The 24490-nt window shown below is 39.8% G+C and overlaps 1 protein-coding gene across 1 annotated transcript in view; it reads right to left on the reverse strand.

Annotated features, from left to right (window-relative positions):
• LDAH (lipid droplet associated hydrolase) overlaps positions 1–24490 on the reverse strand; it is a 117081-nt gene that overhangs the window by 87309 nt on the left and 5282 nt on the right. The window contains exon 2 of the mRNA XM_054629501.2: positions 11184–11336. Coding sequence (XP_054485476.1) covers positions 11184–11331 — 148 coding nt within the window. The 5' untranslated portion in view covers positions 11332–11336. The remainder of the gene's footprint in view (positions 1–11183; positions 11337–24490) is intronic.

The raw sequence follows: 24490 nt of genomic DNA on the forward strand, positions 1-24490 counted from the left end.
GAAAAAGACAAAGATGGGAAAAAAATAATTCAAACCCAAGATAACCACAAACTATTTGTTTTGTGCAGATACACAGCTCTGAAAATTTGATCACTTTTGAATTGTATACAAGGATAAAGGAACCAATACATTCAAAAGGCACCAAAAAGAATATTTTAAAACCTGTATCAGATTTTCCTATATTGTACCACTGGTAAGAATTAAAAAAAAATAAGAAAACACACAGGTTTGGGTGCTTTGGGGTTATTAGTTTTGGCTATTGCTTGTTTTGTTTTATCAAGGTAGTAACAGACAGGAAATAAATGGCAAGAGAGAGCACCAAGACAGTTAATTTCAGAAAAACAGACTGAAAATGTGTTTTTGCAATTTTTGTGTATTGAAACTTCAAGAATGTTGCATTTGAAACCAACAATCTAAGGTGATTTAGAGAACTAATTTTGCATTTGCATCTGCCTTGGGTCTTCAGAAATGCAAGATAAAAGAACAAACTGTCCTGAACATGGATAAACCAAGATTTACCAACACACATCCTTAGGAACAGACTCTTTGCATTGACACCACTGTTTTTCTGACTGAGGAAAAAGGCCCTGTAGGTGGGGTATTAATACTGGTCCTAAGTAGATGCTCCATGAAGACTTCAACTGAAACACTTTTTTCAGGCAAACATAAAAACACAAATCACTTCACAAGCACATTTATTCACCCATTCAAGACCTACTGCCAAGAGTTTCTGCCTCTTAAGAGAAGGCTGTGACAATGGATAAAAAATATCTAAAACTTAGAGATGGAAGGCAGTATTTATGTATCACTATGTATTTACTTATTCCTACGAGAGTTTTTTAATCCAACTAGGATAATCAAGGTTTGTTTTCAAAAAGGGAAATCAGGACAATGAACAAAATCTACCCTCATGCCCATAACACAAAAACAAGAGCAAGAGATATGACTGAGTTTCTGGTCATACTGTTTTCCATAATCCAGATATTGAACATAATGGGTCATATTTATTTCTAGTACTGATTCAGTGATCCATAAGAGTTACTATCAGACAGAAATAAGATCATGTGTTAACTAGAATCTGAAAGAGGATTTTTTAGTTTTCATTCTATTCAGATACTAAGTCAAAATGTTTAATATCAAGGCAAATTTGTAGTAGCTCAGGTATTTCTGGTATCAGCTCCCAGAAAGTAAGTACATTATACACTGCTGCTTTAAATGTTTTAAATCCTTTGTTTGTACAGGATGCACATGGAAACACTGGATTTCCTTCATAGGTAAGTCCTTCACTAAGCAATTTCTTCTTCCTTCCCACCTCAGACATCCCATGAAGAGAAACAGATCTTTTTTAAAATTTTCAAATCAAGCAAAATACCCTAGAACACAACTTTTCCATAACTCTGGCCAACTCAAGCCACTGCATGCTGCAGGAGAGGGATCACTTCCTCCCCTGATGCTGCTCACACAGCCAGGCAGGAAGGATCCATGCTGAAAATGCCTCATTAGTAGGGAGAGGACACCAAAAGAAGGCTGTGGATTGAGAAATTTCAGTAAGTCACTTCAGTAAGTCCCATCTGCCACCCAGATTTAGTGGAGGGAAGTACTGTCAAACACAGCTGGACATTCAACCATCCTGTCATTACTCTGCCTTCTCAAACTTAACAAGCTCAACTGTGCCAAGCCCCCATCAGAGTTACTTCTGGAGCACTGTGAAATTAAAAAAAATGGCATATTCCAAGTCTAGATCTGACATACAGGCTCCTCTCTGCATGAGGAAGTTTTTATTTTTAATGAAAGACTATGTTTTTTTCTGTTCTAAAGACAATGGAAGCTCGTGGGCTGACCCAGTAAACAAAGCTCAACTGTCAGCATATTTTAAAATATTAGTCACAAACAAGTAGTCCAGAAGCAGCAAAAATATAGAAGAACAGTGTCCCAAGAATTTAATTTTTTAATATATAATGTGGGATAGAACACACACCTTTCCTTCAAGGGGTACTCTACCAGCATGCATGTCTTCCAGCCAAGCTTTTATTTTGCTATCCTTTGGCATCCACTACGTCTGAGAAAAAGCCTGGGGAAAATTCACTAACATATTCAAAGTTTTGTGTGGACTGAAAACAGAAATCAAATAGGTACAGACAAATTAGTATTATCTATTACAAATAACGTCCTCAGGAAGTCAAACTATTTACCTCAGTAAGTGAAGGGGAGGATCATGTGATACTTATTCACATTTTATAAAGAAGAAACAAACCAAATAATCAGTGGCTAATAATACTTTAATTTTCATGCACAAACAACTCCAGCTTACAGTATCTTACATGCACGATCACCTGAGGAAATTACAAGGCTGATTTTGTAATTAAGTCATGAATATTTGCATTAGAGCTAAAGAAATGGCTAGAAAAGTTGGGAGGAGTAGCTTTGGAAATATCAGGTAGATATGGGTGGGTTGTTTCTTGATTTGTGTGTGTTTTTGTGTATGCTTTTGCTCCTGTGCAAAGTGCAAATACACAAAATATAATGACATACACCCCATACAAGCACAAGAATAAAAACTGTCTTGCAGTGTTTATGTCTCACTGAAATAAAAAACTGTGCTGTTACTTCCTTACCTGCTGATAAGAAGAGAAATCATAGGGAAAAGGAAAAGCATTTTATCTTACTCTATGTACTTCTACCTGGATTGTTATGCAGCACAAACCTTGAACTCAACAGTGTAGTCTGTTCTCAGTGATGACTTTTGCATCCCCCATACCAGTTACTGGAGAGTAGGTAAGCCAATTCTTTTACTCAGAAAAAAGGAAAAAGTTCATCTCAATGTAAAATACAAATTCTCGATGTCAGAATCTGAGAATTCAGGGTCAAATGTAAAGAGCTGGCAGCTTCAGCTGGAGCTGCAGTGGAAACAAAAGCAGAAGGCTCAAGGGAGAGGCATTCTCAGAGAATCACTACCACCTGGAGAGGCTGGTGGGGCACCAGCTCCTGCCAAGGTCTCCAGACAGAGCATGTGAACTCATGTATGTGCTGAGTGCTGGGGACTGACACCATAATTTAACAACAGAAAGTTCTGTGACAAATGCAGCTGAAGGAACTCCCACCTTTCCCCCTGACTATCATTCCCACCCTCCTACCACAGCTCACCAGCCCCTGAATTACACTGGCACAGCTCTGTGGGGGCCCTGCTGTGAACCCAAACAGGGAACTGTTCCAGCTGTAAAAAGACCCCAGAAATAAATGTATGTATTTATTTAATTCACAGCATGATCTCTCAAAGTATTGTTCTGGCATAACTGAGGGGTGGAATGGCACAGCATGGTGGGAAAAGGAATACCCTATGCCAGTATTGTTGACAAACATTTTGAATTGCAAAATAATGGCCTCAGGAAGTTTTTTAAGTGCTCCAAGCAATAATCTCTTGGATTTCCATTGTCTGGTGAGTCTTAATGAACACTCTACAAATAGTTTCTAACTTCCACACTACTTTACACTCAGGAATATCTGCTTTACACCTAACATCATGGTTCTAACAACTGTGTGAAGGCAAGAGCTATATGAATGGCCAGTCTCCTCAATAGCCACCCACATCTAAAGAGAGGTTCAATTGCTGAAGTGTTACCTGCTAATCAAAGCAGGTAATGGTAGAGACTTTCCAGGAAAATTCTAATTATGTTATACTGATCATGTAAGATTATAATACAGAGAGGTGGAGTACAGAGAAAGACATTCTTGAAAATTTTAGGAACACCAGGTAGTTTTCTCTGAGCCAGTGCAATGAGCAGCCCAGCAGGCAAATAACACATTCAAAGATCAAGTAGTTGCTTCAATCCCTATGCTGCAGGTGAGGCCATGATAAAAGAGCACAGCATTTCTCTTCCTCTCTTCTGGAAAGCACTGCAGATTCACAGCCATCCTCTCCACGCAGTAAGGAACAATGGTTTATGGTAAATAATCCAGTACAGTATCTGCAGAACTAAGTTTAATTTCAAGCACTGCAAATATCACAGAATGGATGAATGCTACTGCTAAGATAAAATGTGAAAGAGAAATTGTTCCTAAATAGAGTATTTGTGCACACACAGAAGGAATTCTGCTCAGCTGTTTGGATATGAACAGCATATAATAAGGACACAAATCAGATGCAAAAGTCAGACTTTTTTTGGTTCATGCTGATCAGCCACATGTGACTCAAGTGTGCCAGCTGGACTAGCTGCCATTCTGAGCTCCATAACCCCCCAAGTGCCTTGTCAAGAGAGCCAAGACTCCAATCAAACAAGATTTTTTAGTTGATTCCCTGGACCAGATGTGCAAAATAGCAACATCTTCACTTTTGAACATCTAAAATTTCCTTTTTCTCTGCTCCATTGTTTCAGCTGAGGATGGACAACAGAAGCACTACTCTCTTTGGGATGGCATGATCAAAATGAGGAAAGGCAACAGGACTCATGAAAACTTGTACCTTACACTAGTAGGGGTAGGTAAAGATAAACACATAAAGTACAATGTTAATATCATGGAAAACATCCACATAAGAAACAACCTCAGCTTTAGGTCACCAGAAATATGTGACACAGGATTAAGAAAGTGTTATTGTATGAATAGGGGACCTCTGGAGCTTTTTTCAACATAAGTACTAGTGTACTTACACTTTCAGAATTTCACCTAAAAATTCTCATTGCATGTAGAAGCATTACTTAATTCAACCCCCCAAATCCAAAGTTAAATGAATGATTCTTTTAAAAAAGACCTGAAGTACTTTTATGTGATGAGTTATTTTCCTTAATGTCCTTCGGCTATTTATTGCTGTACATTGGAGGTGATACCTGCCCTGGCACAAGAATTTTTCACAGTGAGTAAGAGTGGAACTGCCCATGGAGCTGGTCAATGATTTAAACATTCCAGGGAGGAAGTATTTGTTGTCTCACTCTATGCAGCTGTGCTTCGATGTTAATTTATTTACTTGGTGTTAGCTGTGAATGCTAGCTTAGAAGCTTAGGTTATTGTATAATTACAAATACTGTAAATGTGAATGAAGATTTTTTTGGTGCTTTGGGACACAATTTGTGAGGATGACTGGCCATATACTGAGAAGAAACCCAATGGAAAGGTGGGAACAGAAGCCCCCGCACTCCAATCTTATATTCTCTGCTCTAATTTAACTTGCTTTACCTCACTCCTCCTAATGCAAGTAAAAGGCATTTGTATGACCCTCAACAACTAACATAACTGGTTAATCACTGTAACATGGTCTTATAAAACTACTAATTTTATTTTTTTTCTGATAATAATACAGTAGAGAATCAGTCAAGGCTTACCTGTGCATTCAGAGGAGAACGTGAAGCCTGTAGTATGATATATCTGGCAACTATAGCAATAACTTTGCCAAAACACCCTTTTTTTTTCTAATCTTTAGAACAGCTCCCTCTTCTGGCATCCTCTGCTTATACTATATTAAAGCAGCATACTTCATTCCTTACCAATTTTTAATTCTATTTGGTTCCCAACACTTAACAAACCCAGTTTCATTGTTAAAGGTTTTCACTGTTCAGTACAGCTGTGAAGCAAAATACAGTTTTTGAAAGGATGACTAATTCTTATCAAGTATTTATCTAAGATTATTCATAGATTTTACTACCTTTTGAAGTATCCCAATAACAACCAAAACCAGAATCCACACATGGTCAAGGAGCCTGGATGGCCAGTTCAGGGGTCACATTTGCAGGATCACTGAATTTGGAAGGGATTATCTAAGATGTGAGTCCAGCTCCTCCCTGCTCATGCAGAGTCAGAGGAGGCTGCACACACAGTGAAGTTTTTATTACCTTCACAGCTGGAGATTCACATCTCAGGGCAGCCACCTAACCCCCCAGTAGGCAGAAATGCTCAGGGTGCCATCCTTACCCTCTGGTTCTACAAACTACCCAGAAATTTATGCTCCTTCCTTCGGCATCTGAATTAGCTGTTTAATCAGGCTGGATGAAATTGGGCCTTGGAGTCCCTTTCTGAACCAGGTGTCATGTCATGGACTCAGTTTGACCACCCCCTGACCTCCCCCCCCAAAAAAAACCCCAACAAACCACCAAGAAAAAGTAAACAAACAAACAAAAAAAACCCCCCAAACTGAACTTCCTAAGAGCTCTCATAATCCTGCCGGTAGTGACAAAACTGCAGAGAACATATGAGGACAGACTTTTTTTCCTGAATGATGCTCTGGTACTATTCTTCCAAATAAGAACAACCAACCACAAAACTAGAAAGAGGAAAAAACTGCCTAATGCATTCAGACAGAACAGGTTCTCAACTTTGTTCACAGAATTACTGCTGGAGCTCAGTCAGTGCCTTTAGGCACAAAATATACATGACCCAGAGCACACCTTGCCCAGAAAGTAAGAAATCTATTTTCCTCCTAATATGTCTCTCCATTGCCAGCAACATTCCCTTTTCTCCAGCTGCATTTCAAAGGCAAATCACGGACACTGCTATGTGCTGGGGGAGGAGACCCTGGCTGCTGACTTGGAAAGTAGTGTCTGAGAAGATAAAGCACCTTCCCCAAGTAACTTCATGGTCTTGACTCCAAAATCAGATTTTGCCTCACATAAACAGTCTGACCCATCCACATGAGGTGCCAAGATTCCATGCAGGATTCCAGATTATATCCTGGCTAAGGTTGCCAAAAGCTACACACTGCAAGCTCATCTGCTGATACTAAGAGTCCTTACTACATCTACTTCAGTTGTTGCAGACCAAGTTATAACAGGAAGATTTTGTACCAACAAGGGCATTCAATCACATAAATTTTGTATAAATCAATGCCCATTCTAAAACCAAATTGAAGAGAATTAAACATGCTTTACACAGTTTGCTGAATGAGGAAATAGATGCTTTTACCCCTTGGTCTCAGTGGTGACAGTAGACCCTCCTGAAGAACAATTCATTCCAGTAACTGCTGAGCAGAGTGAAAAATTAATAACTTTCAAGAAACTGGTTTGGTGGGAGCCAAAGAAACAAAATACAAAGAAACTAAGCTTTAGGACTATACAATTAGTTTTATTGAGAAGTATTATAACATTGTGATTCTTATTATAACTTTCCTTATGCAAGTGTTGAGGGTGATGACTGTTAAGTAAAACAGCAGGTGAAGACAAAGCCAGATAAGGTACAGAAAGCTTTTTAGAGTCCCTATGTTACAGTTAAAAATGGCAATTTAAAGATTTTAAAACTAACAGGAACTCTCATCTCAAGAGAGAGAATACTAAAGACTTGTCATAATCCAGACAAATTGTTTGTACTGCTTTCACTGCTAAAAAATAGTTCAGCAGTCTTCAAGTGAAGCAGTGTTGTTGATATAAGTACATGCAACTACTCCTAAGAGATGAGAATCCAAATATGCAATTTATGTTGTGCATAATCAATTCTTGACTCAGAGAATTAGTTCAGAAGAAATATCTTTATACTTGAAAAAAGTGTGTGTTTAAGTCCTCATAGCCCTTAAACATCACCAAGTGACAGCATGAGTTGGTAAAACAGTAACATGATCCAAAAACCCAGCAGTGATTCAACTGCAAACAGGCAGATCAAGAAACTTGGCAAAGCATAGGGAGTACTCTGAATGCAGGCCAGAGAACCAGATTCTGAAATTATTTCTGTATATTAATGAATGAAACTTGTGTAACATGATTTACCACCAAAAAAAACCTATTTACATTATATATGTTTACCAAGTACAAGACTGTAAATTGCAAAATTGCCTTGTTTACAGCAACGGTAACACAAATTAGGAAGCCTGAAACAAAGGTATCCCAATGTACCCCTGCAATGAAATGCAAGAAAAACTTTGATGAAAAGCAAAATGTCATGAGCTAAACAGCACAGTGGTTTTAAAATTTGTAGAGTATTTATTTACAAGACTAAATGTTTCATAAATACACAGGCACAAATAGATACTATTAAAACAGAAAAAAATTCCATTACACTTTGTGGATTATGTTTTTCAATGAACACAAGACATGTTAAATATTGCTGTAGCAGATTTTGTATTTCACTGCTAATTTTAAACTAAACAAACATTGTAAAAGTGAAAACAGTCCTTTAGGACACAAGAGGAAAACCAGTAATTCCTGTCCTTTTCATGACACCTACACATCCAGAAAACCATGTACCTGATCCTCCATCTGTACACACTTAATGTTACTCTCATGAGTAAATCTCATCAATTTTAACAGAAAAGAATTTATCTTCAGAAAGTCAAACAAGTATATGCATATATTCTAGACTGAGGAAAAACTGGACCTTCTACACTTTAGTAGACACATTATTACTCCTATTCAGAGGTTTTGTGGACACAAGAAGAAATGCTATGAAACAAAGTGTGTATTAAACATTTCAATTAATACAGTAAAGCTTTATTAAAATTATAAGTTCACTCACACTGCCACTAACAAAAAAAAATTAGCTTGTTGCAGTTAAATGAGATTAAACCCTGCTGCATGCTCTGTTTTTCAACTGCTTCAAGCACAGTGAGCTATCAGCTCTCAAGAGGCAGAATCCTGTTTCATTTTAACTCACTGATTTCAGAGTAGAAAAATGTTTTAGAGGTGTTTTTTTAAAAAAGTGGGGAGAGGGAGAAAGCTAAGTTGGACCCAAGAGGAATCCTCTCTGTTCTGAAGTAACCTGATTAAAACACAAACCAAAAATAAATACACACAGGATTTATTCTCAAATCTCCTGCAACAATTCAATACCAGCAGAAGCTGAGAATTTTGTCACCTTTCTCAATACCCACCCACAACTCTGTTTGGTTTGACCACGTGTTAACAAAATCATATGCCTGAATTTCACTAGGACTGGAAAAGTATGTACCAGAGCAGTTTAATACACAGAACAGAGTAACAAATGCAGCAGGACCAACCACCTTCAGTTCAGATCACTCAACACTTGCCTGTGCATGCTCTCTTTTTTTAAAGTCAGAGCTGCCCTTGTCTGAATATTGCTTTCCTTGACTTGCTTTCCTTGACTGGCTTTCCTTGACAGTACCAAGCCGTCCTTTTGCCCCTCTTTCCCTCATTCCATAAAGAATCTCAACCATGGATACATACCTTCCAAGTGTGAAAATGGCTAGACTCTAGAAGGGCTCCACATTTAATACTCAGGAAGTTACAAAAGCACAAAGGAAATGCTATCTAATCCTGATTTTTAGGTACATGAACACATTGACCAAATGTCCATATCTCTCCTAAGGCTGTGTTTTTTGCACTGTAGATAAGCGTTTCCTTGAAGGCTAAAAATGAGGCATGCAACAGTAGCAAAAAAACCTCACCATTTGTTTTATGAGAAGCAAAACTGCACCTTATGCAGTTATGCCAGGTCCCACTAAGCTCCCTGCCAGCCACAGCAAGAAGCTTGGGTAACTTTATTCACTACTGAATTTGGGTACCTAAAGTGAAGAGAGCATTATAGTGGTTGCTGAGGTCTTAAATTGTTTTTGCAGTGAGAGAAGTTCCAGCTTATTACCAACATAATTCCGAAATAAGATCAAAACCATAAATCAGCTGCTTGCAAAAGCCTGAAGACCATGACAGAAGTACACTGAATATTTCACTGATGTCTATTTCTGAGCATCTATCTTAAGTTGTTATTAAGGAGTCTTCACAGAACTGTTCTGCAAGAAATCAGCTCCGTGTAGCCCTGCCACTACATTTTTTGCATTAAAGGTTTCCTATGGTGAATATGGAGACCATGCAATGAATGTGACTTGGTACATTTTGAACAGAATAATTACATGCCTTGCAGAGGTACCATGCCTTGGATGCTAATGTTTGACTTTTGTGCTCCTCTCCTACATATCTTTCCACTGATATAATCTAGCTTTACAGATTTATCTTTGTTACAGTCTCTACTATCACCCCAAACAGAAGGTATCAGTCTGAAGACAGGTGAAAGCTCCAGAACTTGTGGGGAAAAGGAACTCTAAACTCAGCTGTTCAATTAAACCTTCCACAATTGAGAAAAAGCAGCAATTGAAAAGCATGAAATCAGGCTTGTACCTCCAGAGAGATACTGAAGAGATACTGCATAGAGTATTTGGTTTAAAAGGTTATTCCCCACAAAACAGGAACAAGATGTACTCATATATGGCTTCTTTTCAGTTAAGAAAAGAATTTAAACTTCACTCTCACTGGCTTAAGAAGTTACTATTCTGCTCCTGGAGGCAAAGGCATAAAACCACTGTGCCCAAGGAAACTAACATAAAATATTCCAAATGTTCCAATGGACCTTCCAAAACATTGGAAAAAAACCCCTGAAAAATTGGACCTGTGTTCTCTTTCACTACTAAAGACCAAGCCACACACAGTCCCATAAATAGCCACTAGGTACACTAACAGTGAACCAAAGTTGTGGATACTCAGAAAAGTCATTATTTGTACCACTCATTCTGGGAGAAATAACAACAGTATCCGGAACATCCAAATAAACAACAGAAAGCATTAGAAATCTGCAAACTGTAAGGTGGTCAAAGAGTCACAGCTTGAGTGGGTTCAAGCTTTACTTTTGCTAGGATCAGGATTCCTACAGTTCACTGGTAGACTTCAACAAACTTAGAACTTCTCCATTAATTTTAACATATGCCAAAGGCAAGTTTAGAGCTCTCATTTTAAGACAGCCACATTTAAATATAATTAGGAGCTGTACAATACTCACTGAGTTCAAGAGAGTAAGCATAAAAATTCATGTGTAAAAATCTAAATTAAAAAACTTTTCCTATTAAAAAAACCCTAAAACTAAAAGAAACAACTGGATCTAGAATTTTTCCTCAAATACTGTAACTTTCATCTGTCAGTTTGTACACAGCTGACATTGCAGTAACACTTCAAGGTACAAGAGATAAATAGAAGAAGAGCAATGAAAATAAACAAAAGCCTACAATGCTCTCAGTAAACCACCACCACTAAGAAAATGAGTAAGACATCCTAATTTCTAAGTGCTGCCTTCTGTTACTGTTAAAAATAAAGGTAGCAGTAGCAATCGAATTTAACAAAGAAATTTCACCACTGTAGTATTATTGAGTTATTGGCCATGTGCACAAGCCAGAATTTACCACTTAGATAGTGAGAATTTTGAAAATGAAACTGGACCCCTTTCAATCAACAAACTTCTAGATTTAAACACAAAAAAAAGACCCTTACCAGGAATAATCATGAACAAGAGCCTGGGTAGATTTTTACTTTCATCTTTTGAGAGGTCTTTCCAGGGCCCGCACTTCAAGACATGGGTGGCAGCTCCACAACAGTAGATAAATTCTTCATGTAAGGGCACTGGCTCTTCTGACCCCATGTTTGCTGTTGAGCAGAATAAGATACTGTTATAACAGGTCAATACTTACAGAGCTGTCTCTTTGTCATTATGCCTTCCCCCAGAATAACTGCAAAAAAACCCAGCCAAACCACCCCTCTCCCAACAGCTGCCATATCCAGTAATCTGAGGCCCAGTTCAGTATTTGATGTTTGAAGGGGCTGGAGAGGGTGATACATGTTGCTACTATATGAGAGAAAGCATCATCTTTCAGTTTCTGTCTCAGAAATACACAATGATGAACTGGACAATAAGCTCTATTCTAGCTTAAAGGCAAATTATTTTAAATTTCTTGTTCATACTTGTCCACTGAGAAGATTAATCTGAAAGCTGTTTGAAGGCAAACAAATGAAAAAATACCAAACAGAACTAGTGCATGAATGTCTTTGCAAGTTCTTTAACTGTCAAAAGCATAGTTAAAAATAACATTAGGTTTTCAACTATTTTTGCTTAGTGAAAAAGGACCATTCATTTTTTAGTACAAGGACACAAATTCTATTTCCTAGTCAGTTTGTGAAATTTCAGGCATGTAAACCAAAGCCTGAAAGATCTACAAGGTCTGCTGCACTATTAAGTGGGAGGCACTACCCTCAACTAATAGTCACCGAAAAATCCTCAGTGCTACACAGCTTAAAAGGAACAGATCTGACTGAAATGTTAAGTAATGACACTTGACAACATTAGAAGAGTACACTTGAATAAACAATATTTCTTTACTTTTGCAAATGTTAATCTGAGGTTTTGAAAGGTTTAAGGTAAAGAACAATCAATGCAGAAAAGACAGAAAATGTTTTGTTTTGAATTAACAAGTACCACCATGAAAAAACCTGAATATAGTACAAACAGAAAACACTTCTGGAGGGAAGGGAGAAGTATTCTTTAATGCTGCCAATTACAGCACAATTCTCTGGATGAAACCTTGTACCCCCATCTGCCCATTTCATCCCAGCATCCCCAAAAAGTTCTTTTAATGATTATGCAGACACCTTTACTACTTCATTGTTTGCCATAATATTATCTAACTTGTAGTGACTAAAATGTAAGTAAAGTCAATTTTGCCAAACTATAAAGAGGTACATTTTAATGCATTATCCCTGCTTGTATTTCTTCATTATTTAAAGCTGAAAGAAGAAGCCAAGAACAGTTTCAACAAAGAAATCCAGTTACATCAACAACCACAGTAATCATAAGTTGTCACTCCTTTTCTGAGGTGTTTACAATCCAAGAAGCAAAATTTACTAGTTCTTACCCAAGAAAGTAGGTTTTGGACAAAGTTTCTGATCATGATCACAAACAATAAAATCTGTTGCATATTTTTCATTCTGAATTGATTTCACATAACAAATCTAAATGGAAATCCCATTGACAACTTTTCATTCAAAAGAAGTATTTGCAACACTAAGGTCAGAAGTTAAGCAATGAGAACAGAAAACTCAGCAATACATTTTGGACTGGCACAGGAGGATTTTCAGGTTCACACAGACCTGTTGTTGTAGCTTTGGTCCAGTCTTTAACTTAACTTATAATTTCAAAAACACATAGTGTTGCAGTATACCTGAAAAGAAGACTGCACACCAGAGAAGAAGAAATGGTTATTTGAAAAACTGCCTGAGACAATCCCAAATGGCTTCTTTGTATTAGCTCTATGTAGTGTCTGAGGGATTTTTTATTTATTGTTAAGTTTTAATTTACAACTTTACAGCCTTTGGTAATAAAAATGGACAGAAGAGAAAAACAGGGAAAATACAGTGGATATTCTTCCAGAATACTATTCAGACCTGTTTCAAGATGAAATCAGTAATAGCCAAAAATACCTCTGGATCTCCTTCCTCCTTCCTAAATGAAGCTTTGAAGAACAGTATTTCTATTACAGGCATCTATTTTTGGCACAAATTGCCTGCATTTCCCCTAGAAATATCATAAGACAGTCTATCAATTTCCAAACAGATTTAACAGGCAGAGGTTTCGAGAGATGAGGCTCCTACTGACTCTGTCAGCCCACAGAGAGAGCACAGTTTGTGCCACAGCAGCTCCAAGAATGTTGAGCAGACAGAAGGACAAACTTGACTGGTGGGATTTTCACAAGTTATCATGGAGAAAGGTAACAAGACTCAAAGAGATGCATCGACCTAAGAAATCAGACCTTATTACATCCCAAGAAGTATTTTCTTCCTTCTCTTCAACCCCTGCACATAAATTCTGCAACCAAATGTAGGAAAAGTATTACAAGAAATTCAGCTTCTGTCAAGAGTACTTAATCTAGTGTAAAAATTTCTGTTAGAATATTGAAATATTCAATTCACAGGGCTTTAGCTCCAGATTAACACACCCTTAACGTAGGTGTCTACCAGAAAACAAACTCCTGTTACAGGATACAAAGCCTTAGGTGTCACTACATGAACTGATTAGGGGAATAATTGTGGGATCAGTTTCTTGGTTGCCACCTCCAGATTAGAAAAATCCTCTCCTGGTTAACAAAGACCATAGTAAAAACATATGAAGACATGCAGGTGCACCTGCAAACCAACACATGTATTTAGGTGTCTCCCTACTGATCCAGAAGCCACTTGCAGTCATTTTTTCAGACAGGAGCACCTGGAAATAGAGTTATCCACAAAGGGGAGATTATCTCTGCTGTAGGACCAATTCTTTTCGTCTTTGGTTCAACTGACTCCAAAGTAAAATGCTGATAGTAAAGCTAAGTGAACTTTGCAAGCATTGGGCTAATTATTTATGCCTCTCCTGATAACATATTTTAACTGCTCTATCCTACACTATTACTTGGACTTGACATTTTATTTCAAAGATAACTTGGAAATAACAAAATTTGATCGACACTTTAAGAGCGTTCAATAAAAGAGTTATCACAAACTCAGACAAGCACCATGTAATGTAATCAGAGTAATTAAATGGATATCTGGCATATAAACTATTCAGTCACAAGACAGGACAAACAGGTTGGTGTACCTACTCTGAAGCAAGATGCTGTAGTGAAACATGCAATGATAACCACAAGGGCAAAGGTAACTTGCATAAAACAATGGTGATACCAAAATAAAGGAGAAAGGACAACTGCAGCAGATTTGACATAAAAGATTCCATAAAATCATAAGAGACACACCCCAAGGTGTTCATGGTCAAGGCTACTGTGAGGCCACTCTCTATCCTTTCTGGTAAGTTACAATGACATTGGAAAAAGCTACTCAGGAGAGTGGTGGAATTCCTGGAAGTGTTAAAAAATGTGTAGATGTGGTCCTTGGGGACATGGTTTAGTGATGAACATTGAAGTGCTGGCCTAACAGTCAGACTCTATGATCTTAGAGATCTTTTTCAACCTTAACAATTCTATGATTGGAAACCATGCCTGGAAACTGAAAAAAAAGGCAACCACCATGGTTAGAGTGTCCAGGGAGCTCTAGGCCAGTCGACCTCATCTCAGTTCACAAAAAGTTATAAAAAAAATAAAATAGTAAATCCCACTCGAAGTTGTACCCAAGAACATGAAACAAGCATTAATGTACCAATGATGTCTTTCAAGGATGAGTATTGGGCAATAATGTCCAATGTCTCCACTGAAGGCTCCACACAGGACAGGAGCCACTCTCAGAAGGGTCCTGCAAAATGTCTGGGGGAGGAGGACAAACCAGCTGAAACACTGGAGGGCAAGGCTGCTATCCAAATGGACCCTGACAGGCTGAAAAGGTGGGAACTACATGAAAGACAAAGGCAAATAGAAAGTCCTGCACCAAGAGTTCAGCAACCCAATGCAGCAACACAGACTAGGGGCTCAAAAGCTAGGAAGTGGCTTTCCAAAAAAGACACAAATTATTAGAAAGCTGAAAATGAGCCAGTAATGACCCTCTGTAACCATCAAGCTCGAGTGTATACAAGGCTGCACAAGGAATAGCCTGCAATCTTGGAATGTTTGTATCTCCTGCTGCTTGGCATTGGAAAGACTGCATCTGGAGAACTGTGTCTAGTTTTGGACTCCTCAGACAAGCAAGACATCAGTGTACTAGAGAAAGCCAATTAGATTATACGGATGCTGAAGCATGTGATGTATGTCCAAAGGACAAGGAAACATAGTCAAAAGTTGCAGTGAAGGAAATTCCAATAATAAAGGTTTCCCCTACATGCAATTAGGACTATCAAATAATGCAAGTTGCCCTGAAAGGCAGGACAGTCCCCAACTGGACAATGCTTTCAGCAACATGACCTGCTTTGACCTTTTTGAGAAAGGACCTGGACTACATGTTAGGGATAACCTACAAAGATGGATGCATGTAAATTCGTGAGACTGGACTAGATACACCATAAAATGTCAATTGCAAGGATGCTGTTTATCAAAAACCACTGTAAATCAGTGGAGGTCTTGATGGTTAAGGATGAAAAGATATTTAAAGTCATGGCCATTTTCCAGCAGAAAAGGCAAGAAAGAGCACCCAAGGCACTATAGGCAGCTCTGGCTCAGCTGACTCCACAGGAAAAAATCACAGGAGCATGTATTGTGTAAATTCCTCTGATCACATAAAGGAAGAGATGTTAATCAGAAAAAGAGACCAGTCTGCCACGAGCAAACGATGCTAAGCAATGCAACTGCCCTTAATTATAAAATACCTGGCCACAAGAATGAAAGAAAATATGTAAATGTAATGCACACTGCGTTATTAAGAATTTTGGCACTGTCTCCCACTGCATTCTCTTTTCTAGGCCAAGGAAATGCAGGCTGAATAAACTGACTTGCATATTTTGAGAAGTAACTGAACAAGCTTAAAAGATAATCAACAACTGTCTGTCAGCTGTCAAGTAATCTTGGGTCAATAGTGGCACCTACAAAACTCAGGATTTTCATCAGAAACATACCTCCAACACTGAGCCCAGCTCTGTTCAAGCCCCTCACATCAAGAACACAAGAAAACTTGGGAGGGTCAAGTAAATAACTAGGCTAGAGGAAAAGCTTTGTGAACTGTGCTTTTTCAGTCTCCCATGCTGCAATCAAATAGCAACCTAGAGCCATTTGAAGGAAACCTGCAAAAGCAGCATAGCCAAAGCTTTCTTTGCAATGAAAGATGGTAAAACAAGAGGCAACAGCCACAAGTTGTGTCTTGACACTCCAAGGCATCATAAAAAACTAGCTGCTTAGAACGCAATGGATGATTGCTAGCAAGGCAGTGGAATGTTTCTTGGAGGTTTTTAAGGCTCAGCTGACAAAATGGTAATTTTGATCTCAGCAGAAGGATGGACTAAGTTTTCTCCAGAGTTTTCCACAAATCAACAGTTTACAATTCTTATGGTCCTAAAACAGCAGAAAAAAATAAAGCAGGAGATAAAACAAGGATCTCAAACAAGTTTTCTAGTACCATAGTAAATGCAGAGTTTCATGAACATAGTCCATGACAATAACTAAGTATTTAGGTCAGAGAAAAGTAATCTAAATGAGACCAGCTCCCCAAAAATATAGGAAACTAAAGTAGATGTATTCTATTGATTAACTGTACCAGGTTAAATAAAAAAGAAACCCTGCCCTAATACGTGATTTTATGTGACTATGTAAAAGAATAACTGGAAAAATAGCAAGATTCCTTCAGCTGCTTTCTACACTAAGGCTCTGACAATTTCTACATTACTCCCACAGGAGAATCATCTAGACCTGACATAAGCTCTTTGATCTGCAGACTGGAACCTACAGGCTCATAGCTAGGAACTAGAAAGGGACAGAGTGACCTGGTAAGAAAACTGCAAAGAGGAACAAGGGAAGTGGGGATTTCATGATGTGAGAGATGAGCTATGACATGACACACGATGCCCAGATCTCATCAAAGATTTATCTAGACAAACAACAAACAATGGATGCCAGATTTTCTCAGGGAAAACAATAAACACAGGCCAAAGACTTTGCAAGCTGTTGTGACATCAGTCACAAATCTTGACCAATTCTGTGTAAGAAAAGCAGCAGCAGCCAGTAGCACATAAAAATGAAACATTTCTTCATTGTACTTTCCAGCACAATTCTCTGTCAAAGTTGTATACAAGTCCCTTTCACACTAGCTCTGAATTAGTAAATAAAACTGTTAGGCATTATGTGTAAAAATGAAAAAGCTAAAAAATTTACACTGCAGACACATCAATCGAAGCAACATAGTTATACAAAATAACACTGCTTTCCTCTAAAACCAGTGAAGCAATTAGGAAGCCTTCTTTTTAGTGATCACTTGATGAGCTTGCAATACAATGCCTTCACTTTGTTTTGTTCCTGTGTCATTCCCCCATGCCACTCCCTCAAGGAGTAAAACTGTTGGGAGAATTTCACTGAAGACTGTATAAAAATATCAGTGACACGTGGAAATGGGGCACAGATTACTCATGTTTAGGGTTGTAATGATAAAAAGCTGAAGTGCAAAATGAAAACAGGTATCACTTCTCAAGTCTGAAAGTAGTTCATAGACAACACATGGGGGACTGTGCAAAGACTTAAAGAAGGAGAAACTTAGTTTAAAAACTGGATCTACCTGCAAGACCTTGTAACATGATATTACCATTAATAATCTTGTAGCAATGACCAAGAAAGTGTGCACAGTCCCAGAGTTAGAGATGCAGGGAAAATAGCTTCTGGGTATTCATTTTGTACCATACAAGGTGCACATGTCACTGCCAAACATTATAAAAGCAATTATTGAGACAGCTATTCATCAAAGCAGGACAGGATTCACAAATCAAAAATTGTTAGCTTGGAAAGATCCATTTGAGGACTCAAATCAGGAACAGATGGATTCCCCACCAACCTTATTCCAAAAAGGTGCTTTGCTCTGAAATAATTTGAAAGAGTTTTGGAGTTAGAGAATCAAGAAATTGGAAAACATTTTCAGATCCCACAATGATACATTGGTGTGGCACAAAATTATTCAGCAGATAAGATGATCAAAACCCTGGGAAAATGGATTAGGAAGTACTCTTGGCCTTGACTTCCTTGCTGCTCTCAAGAAGGTGAAAAAGCAAATGAAAGACTTCCATGGGGATCAGGCACACTTATGAACCTTTATGAAGCCTTTATGAAAGCAGCCACGCCTCTGAAAGCATCATCTGGTGGTCCACAGCACTTAACAGTCGGCAAGCAGATACGTTTCACTATGGCTCTGGCAACAACACTCTAAGTTTGATGCCTGGTCTCTTTCTCTTTTGGCAATCACAGACCTTCAGCTTAACAAAGGTCACAAAACTCCAGTTATGCTTGCCCAGTGCTCCAAGAGCAGAGTCCATGTCCTTTGTTACCAGCTAGATCAAAGCTCCTCCATTTGCCATCAGAATTAAACACTTGGTTAGAAACACAGAACACTGGAGTGAGAGCGAGCATGGAGGAATCACTGAGAAGTTACCCTGCTGTGGCCAAGGGTCCCTGAGGCTTCACACAATACCAGACACCACAAATGTATCCAAAAGAACAAGACATGACTTTCTAAAAGTGGAGTATGTTTTATCAAACACATTTCAGGATACAGTGGAAGAGGTCCTTCATATAATGACTCACTAATTTATTTAATCACAACAAGATGGTAACTTTCACTTTTTCAAAAGCAAACTGGTTATGAACTGTTGAGAGCTACCAACATGAAAATGACCCCAAATGAGTAAACGTTTTTTGTCTTGGTTTGTTTTTTCTTTAAGTAACTTCATAAGCAAAATCAAGGTTGGGAATCCCACAGATTACAAGAAAGTGGTAGCTATTCTCCCAGCAAATTCCTAATTTCCCAGTCAATGCACGGGCCTGATGATAACACTAAGAATGTCCATGACCTAAAATGAAATGAGCAAGAAAGCTGCTGCTTAACGAAACAAATCTACTCTAGGAAGTAATGATAGTTTCATTTGCATGAAAGCAAAGAGGATGGCTTCATTTGGTGTAGTATGAAGCATTTTCCAGAACAGAAAGTGGGATTTTGGGAAACCTTTTAGTCTCAAAGGAAGAAAAAGCTGCTCATTTGTACGCACTATTGAAATTTACTGGTGAAATAAAACAACTTTTAAAAATCTCTTTCCCTCCAAATACTGCATTAAAGTACTGGATCCAGAGAAAAACCAGGGCTTTTAAAACTGAAATCTCACAGGGGAATAAACAGAAGGTAGTAGGCATGAATAACATGTAGGTATAATAAATATACTTTATATTCTGAGACTAAACTGCAATGTCAGCAAAAAACCTCAGTCAGAGCATCTACGTGAAAGAACATAAAAAGCTGCTGCTGAAGTACAATGTCTACATGGTAAGAAAGGTTTCCAGGGAAAAAACAAAACTATGCCAGTATAATAAAGCCTCTATTCTGGCCATATTATCAAGCAGTGCAAGATAGCCCGGGAGCAGGAGCGCAGTCCTCAGGGAGGCAGAGTGCCCGAAAGCTAGGCTAGCTCGAGGCCGATTGCTGTGGGCTAACCCCCTTAGCAAGCTTGGTGATTATCAGCTCTTTAGTGATTGCATGCTCTCTTAGGATCTCAGCTCTTGCTTGCTAGGGTAGGTAGCCCTTGGCTTGAGGCTGCAGCAGACGGCGAGAGAGGAGAAGGGAGCGCCTTGGGGTTCCACAGCCATGTTTATTGGGGCAGTCTGTGAAGGGCGCCAGCGACAGCCCTTCTTCTGTCGAATGGGCTAAAGTAGGCCCCTTTTATAGGGTTAAGGGGAATCCAGACTTGACCAATAGTAAGGGTTAAGTAACATAGCCTATAGGGTTACAGAGATAAGCTTTGGGGCGGGGGTCAGGGAGACAGGAACTTATGTTGCTGTCTCAGCAGTTCCTATTGTTCGATTCTCCATGGGGCCTTAGCCAGCTCCATGGGATTTACTACAACTCCACTTTCTGTTTTTAGAAAAAAAGTGTTCGCTATAGTTCTTTTGAAACAGTGAACGAGGCATGAGAACATAGCTAACACACTAACAACTACAAGGAGAATCCACAATATTCCCTTAACCAAAGATGCAACCCATCCTGTTAATCCCCATTGCCTGAAAAGTTCATTGACCCAGTCTGGATTCTCTCTACTTTCAAGTCCTTCACGAGATCTTTCAGTTTCTGGATGTTCGCATGGATGGATTCCGAGCGTGAAGAAAGGTTGAAGCCGCACATCCCTTCGAAGTCTTCACAGCCATGTCCATGGGCAAGCAGCAGGAAGTTGATTTTGGAGAGAAGCATGTCTTGTGGTCTCTTCTTCCTTTAAGAGATCACTCAGGGCTGCAGATGTAGCGTTAGCTTGTTTACTGAGCCAGCACCCGAGGCAACTGATTTCACTGAGGGCTTTAGCTGCAGCTACCCAGGGTAAGAACAGGGAGACAGCAATCTTTTTTGGTTTGTTCCAATCGTATAATTTAGGATCACATTTTCATCAAATTCCCTGTAGGACCTTTTTTAGCTTTTGATTTGCTTTCTTTTTTCCAATTATGTAACAGGGTGATGTTTGGAGTAAGGGTAGAAAGTTTTCCAAGGGTACAGGGACCTCCCTGGAGTCCGGAGGGGATCCCTGCCCATACTCTGTCACCACAGATGAGAAACATTCCCTTGGGTAATACTTTGGGATGGAGAGAGGACACAGAAATCACACGAGCCGTGTAATTGCACCAATCGTGAGAGTTATAGGCTTTGTTAATTAGTGATATCTCTTTTAGATATGTGTTTTGTTCTGGTCAATTTCTGGCCAATTGTTTTTTGGACATCTAAAGTAAAATTTGACACAATATGTGGCCTTGGAGGACCCCAACAGATCTAATTCTTGGGGTTCCTCTTGAGCATCGGGCAAAATTTTTGTCCACTTGTCCCAAGTATCAGCCACATTGGGTCTCTTACCTGTGGTGTGGAGGAGTCTGAATTATAGACGGGCCAGTCATCTGCTACAAGGGGAATTCCTACTGTGTGGGAAGTGGAAAGTGGGTTATCAATGCTTCCCCATGGACAAGCATATGTTGTCCTGTTTTAATGTTTTTGCTAGGGTTACCCAAACATTATGGCTAGGCTGTGGGCTAATCCAGCCAAAGGCACTCAGTACGGTGAAGAACATCCAGGCAGCAGTGAGGACAGCAGCAACGGAGATATTTTTCATCTTTGGGCAGGAATAGGGTTTCTGATAGGGAATATAAGCAGAATTTGTTATCTTTATGATGAGAGGGATTTCTCCCTTGTTCTTTTCTCTGTTCCCCTCCTCCCCCCCTTTTTTTTTAATTTCCAAGCTACACTAAGGGGGGGGGGAGTGGGTAGAAGGCTAAGGGGTTTTAAAAGGTTAGAAAGAGGGAATAATAGGGTTTTTTTGAAATACAAAAAGGGTAACAACACATAATTCAGAGAACACTTTTGTGTTAAGGCTACCTAACATCTGCTTGATGCAGCAGAATGTTATTTAGTTTTCAATTTTGTCTGCTGTCTTGTGATGGGGCGGTCTGTTCTTGTGTTTGTGGGTATTCAGCGACATCTTCATCTCCAGGCAGAGCTGGTTTGGTTTTGAGGTGGTCTTGTGTTTGCCTCAGGAGTGTTCTTGTCTGTGTTTGCAGGAGTAGTGTTTGCAGTGCCTAGGTATGGTTTTATGTTTTTTCCTGGGTACCACCTCGGACCCGATGGTAGTGGCACACACGCATATCCTCTACCCCAGGAAATCAACTGGTAAGGCCCAGCAATTTGGTGTGTTTCAGGGTCCTTCACAAGCACTGGTGGTTTCTCAGTGAGCTTTGCTTGGGTGATATTTGCAAAGTGGCGAAGTATTGGGGGGTCAGGCTCTGATGCTGTGCAGTTCAGGAAGTTGATGAGATAGAGAGCCTTGCAAAGTCTTTCCACTGGAGATATGATTCTCGTGTCTCTGTTCTGTTGATCGAGGACTCTTTTGAGGGTTTGATGTGTCCCTTCCACAATGGATTGTCCTCTGGGGTTTGCAGGTATGCTGGTCTTATGTGCTATGCCCCATTGATTGAAGAACTCCTTTAACTTGCGGGAGGTATAGGCAGGTCCATTATCTGTTTTAATCTTCTTTGGTACTCCCAGGGCGGGAAAGGCGAGGAGAAAGTGTTTTATTGTGTGCAGTGTATTTTCTCCTGGATGTGATGATGCAAATACTGCTCCCGAAAACGCATCGACTGATACATGCACATATTTTGACCTTCCAAAAGGTGCGAAGTGAGTTACATCTGTCTGCCACAGCTGGCAGCTATTCAGACCTCGGGGATTGACTCCCGTCCCCATAGATGGTATCTGATAGTTTTGACAGTTCGGACATGTAGCAACAATAGCCTTTGCCTGATCCTTTGAGAGCTTGAACATTCTCATAAGGGCAGGTACGTTTTGATGAAAAAACGCATGTGACAACTTTGCCTGGGCAAAGATGTTAGGAACATTAGCAGTTTCTGCTGCCATTGCTAATGCAGCCACTCTTCTGTTACCTTCTGCAACAAAACCTGGGAGGTCAGTGTGTGACCTCACATGCATTATATGGTAAGGTTGCTTTCTGTGGGAGATCAGGTGTATCAATTTAGAGAGCGGTTGGTACAACTTTGGATTGGAAACCTCTTTGAGAAGAGCATGTTCTGCTCTCATAGCTATCCCAGCAACATAAGCTGAATCTGTGACCAGATTGAAAGGTTCGTTTTTAAATTTTTCAAAGGCTCTGACAACAGCTGCTAATTCTGCGATCTGTGGAGATCCCTCCACTCTTTGTATGTCAGATTCCCAATTTTGTGTTTGGGGGTCTTTCCATGTAATCACTGACTTGTGGGAAAACCCTGAGCCATCTGTAAAGAGGGTTAGAGCTTTGAGAGGTTTTCTACTTTGGATTCGTTTTGGAATCAAACGGAAGGTTACATCAGGGTTAAAAAGTTTGTGTTTTGGGATCTTAACTGAAGTTTGGCCCCTGTAGCTATCTAGGGCAAACTGGAGGCTCTCATTGGTCTGGAACAAATCCTCAAAGTCTGTAAGAGTTATTGGTAAGTATATGCATTCGAACTCACAACCTGAAAGAGAGCGGAGGCGAGTCCTAGCCTTTTTTATTAAATGTGCTATGACCTCCTGGTAGGTGCTAAGTGTCTTTGTAGGCTGGCTATTTGTAAAAATCCATTCTAATATCAACAAAGGGTCTCGAAGCTGGGAGTCCCATTGGAAAATCAGTCCATGGAATCCAGGTGCTTTTCCCAGGATGATGAACTGGAAAGGCAGGCTGGGCTCAAAGCGATGGGCTTTGCGTGAAGACACAGCTTCCTGGACTTTGGTGATGGCACCTCTGGTTTCTGCCATGAGAGTGCAGGGAGAGTCCAGGTCCCTAGGCCCATGAAGAAGATTGAACAGGGGAGCAAGGCCCTCTGTTGTAATTCCTAGCAGTGGACGTACCCAGTTGATGGATCCGCCCAGGCTGTGTAAGTCTCTGAGGGTTTTTGGGTCGTCGTTTATGGTGAGCTGCTGAGGTACGATGGTCCTTTCCCAGATCTGGACTCCAAGGTAAGTCCATGGGTTGGTGTACTGTATTTTATCCTTACGAATCTCCATTCCTGCCTTTTCTATGGTTTCAATAGTCTTTTTAACTGTTTTGTCCAAGTAAGCTTTATCTGAAGCACACACCAGGATATCATCCATGTAATGGTGGATGATAGCGTCTGGAAATAATTTCCCAACGGGAGACAGGATGTGAGCCACGTACCACTGGCAAATAGTGGGCGAGTTTTTTAGGCCTTGAGGAAGATAACACCAATGATATCTTTTGAGTGGAGCCTCTTTATTTAGAGAGGGAACGAAGAAAGCAAACCGTGGAGCATCCTAAGGGTGCAGAGGAATGCTGAAGAGACAGTCCTTAAAGTCTATGATAGCAAGTGTCCAGTCTCTAGGCAGCATCGATGGGGAGGGCAGGCCAGGCTGGAGAGGGCCCATGTCCTCGTTCACCTCGTTGATTCTGTGAAGGTCGTGGAGGAGCCTCCACCTGTTTGTCCCAGGCTTTGGTAGAACAAAGACTGGAGAGTTCCAAGGGCTATCGGACTCTAGTATGTGGCCTTTCGCGAGCTGTTCTTCCATGAGGGTGTTTAGGGTGCACAGCTTGGCTTTAGAGAGGGGCCACTGTTCAATCCAGATTGCCTTGTGGCGTTTCCAGGTGAGACGAAGTGTATCTGGCAGCACACATGCCTCAGTGGCCCCGATTA

The sequence above is a fragment of the Agelaius phoeniceus genome, chromosome 3, assembly GCF_051311805.1.
Source record: "Agelaius phoeniceus isolate bAgePho1 chromosome 3, bAgePho1.hap1, whole genome shotgun sequence".
Classification (NCBI taxonomy): Eukaryota; Metazoa; Chordata; class Aves; order Passeriformes; family Icteridae; genus Agelaius; species Agelaius phoeniceus.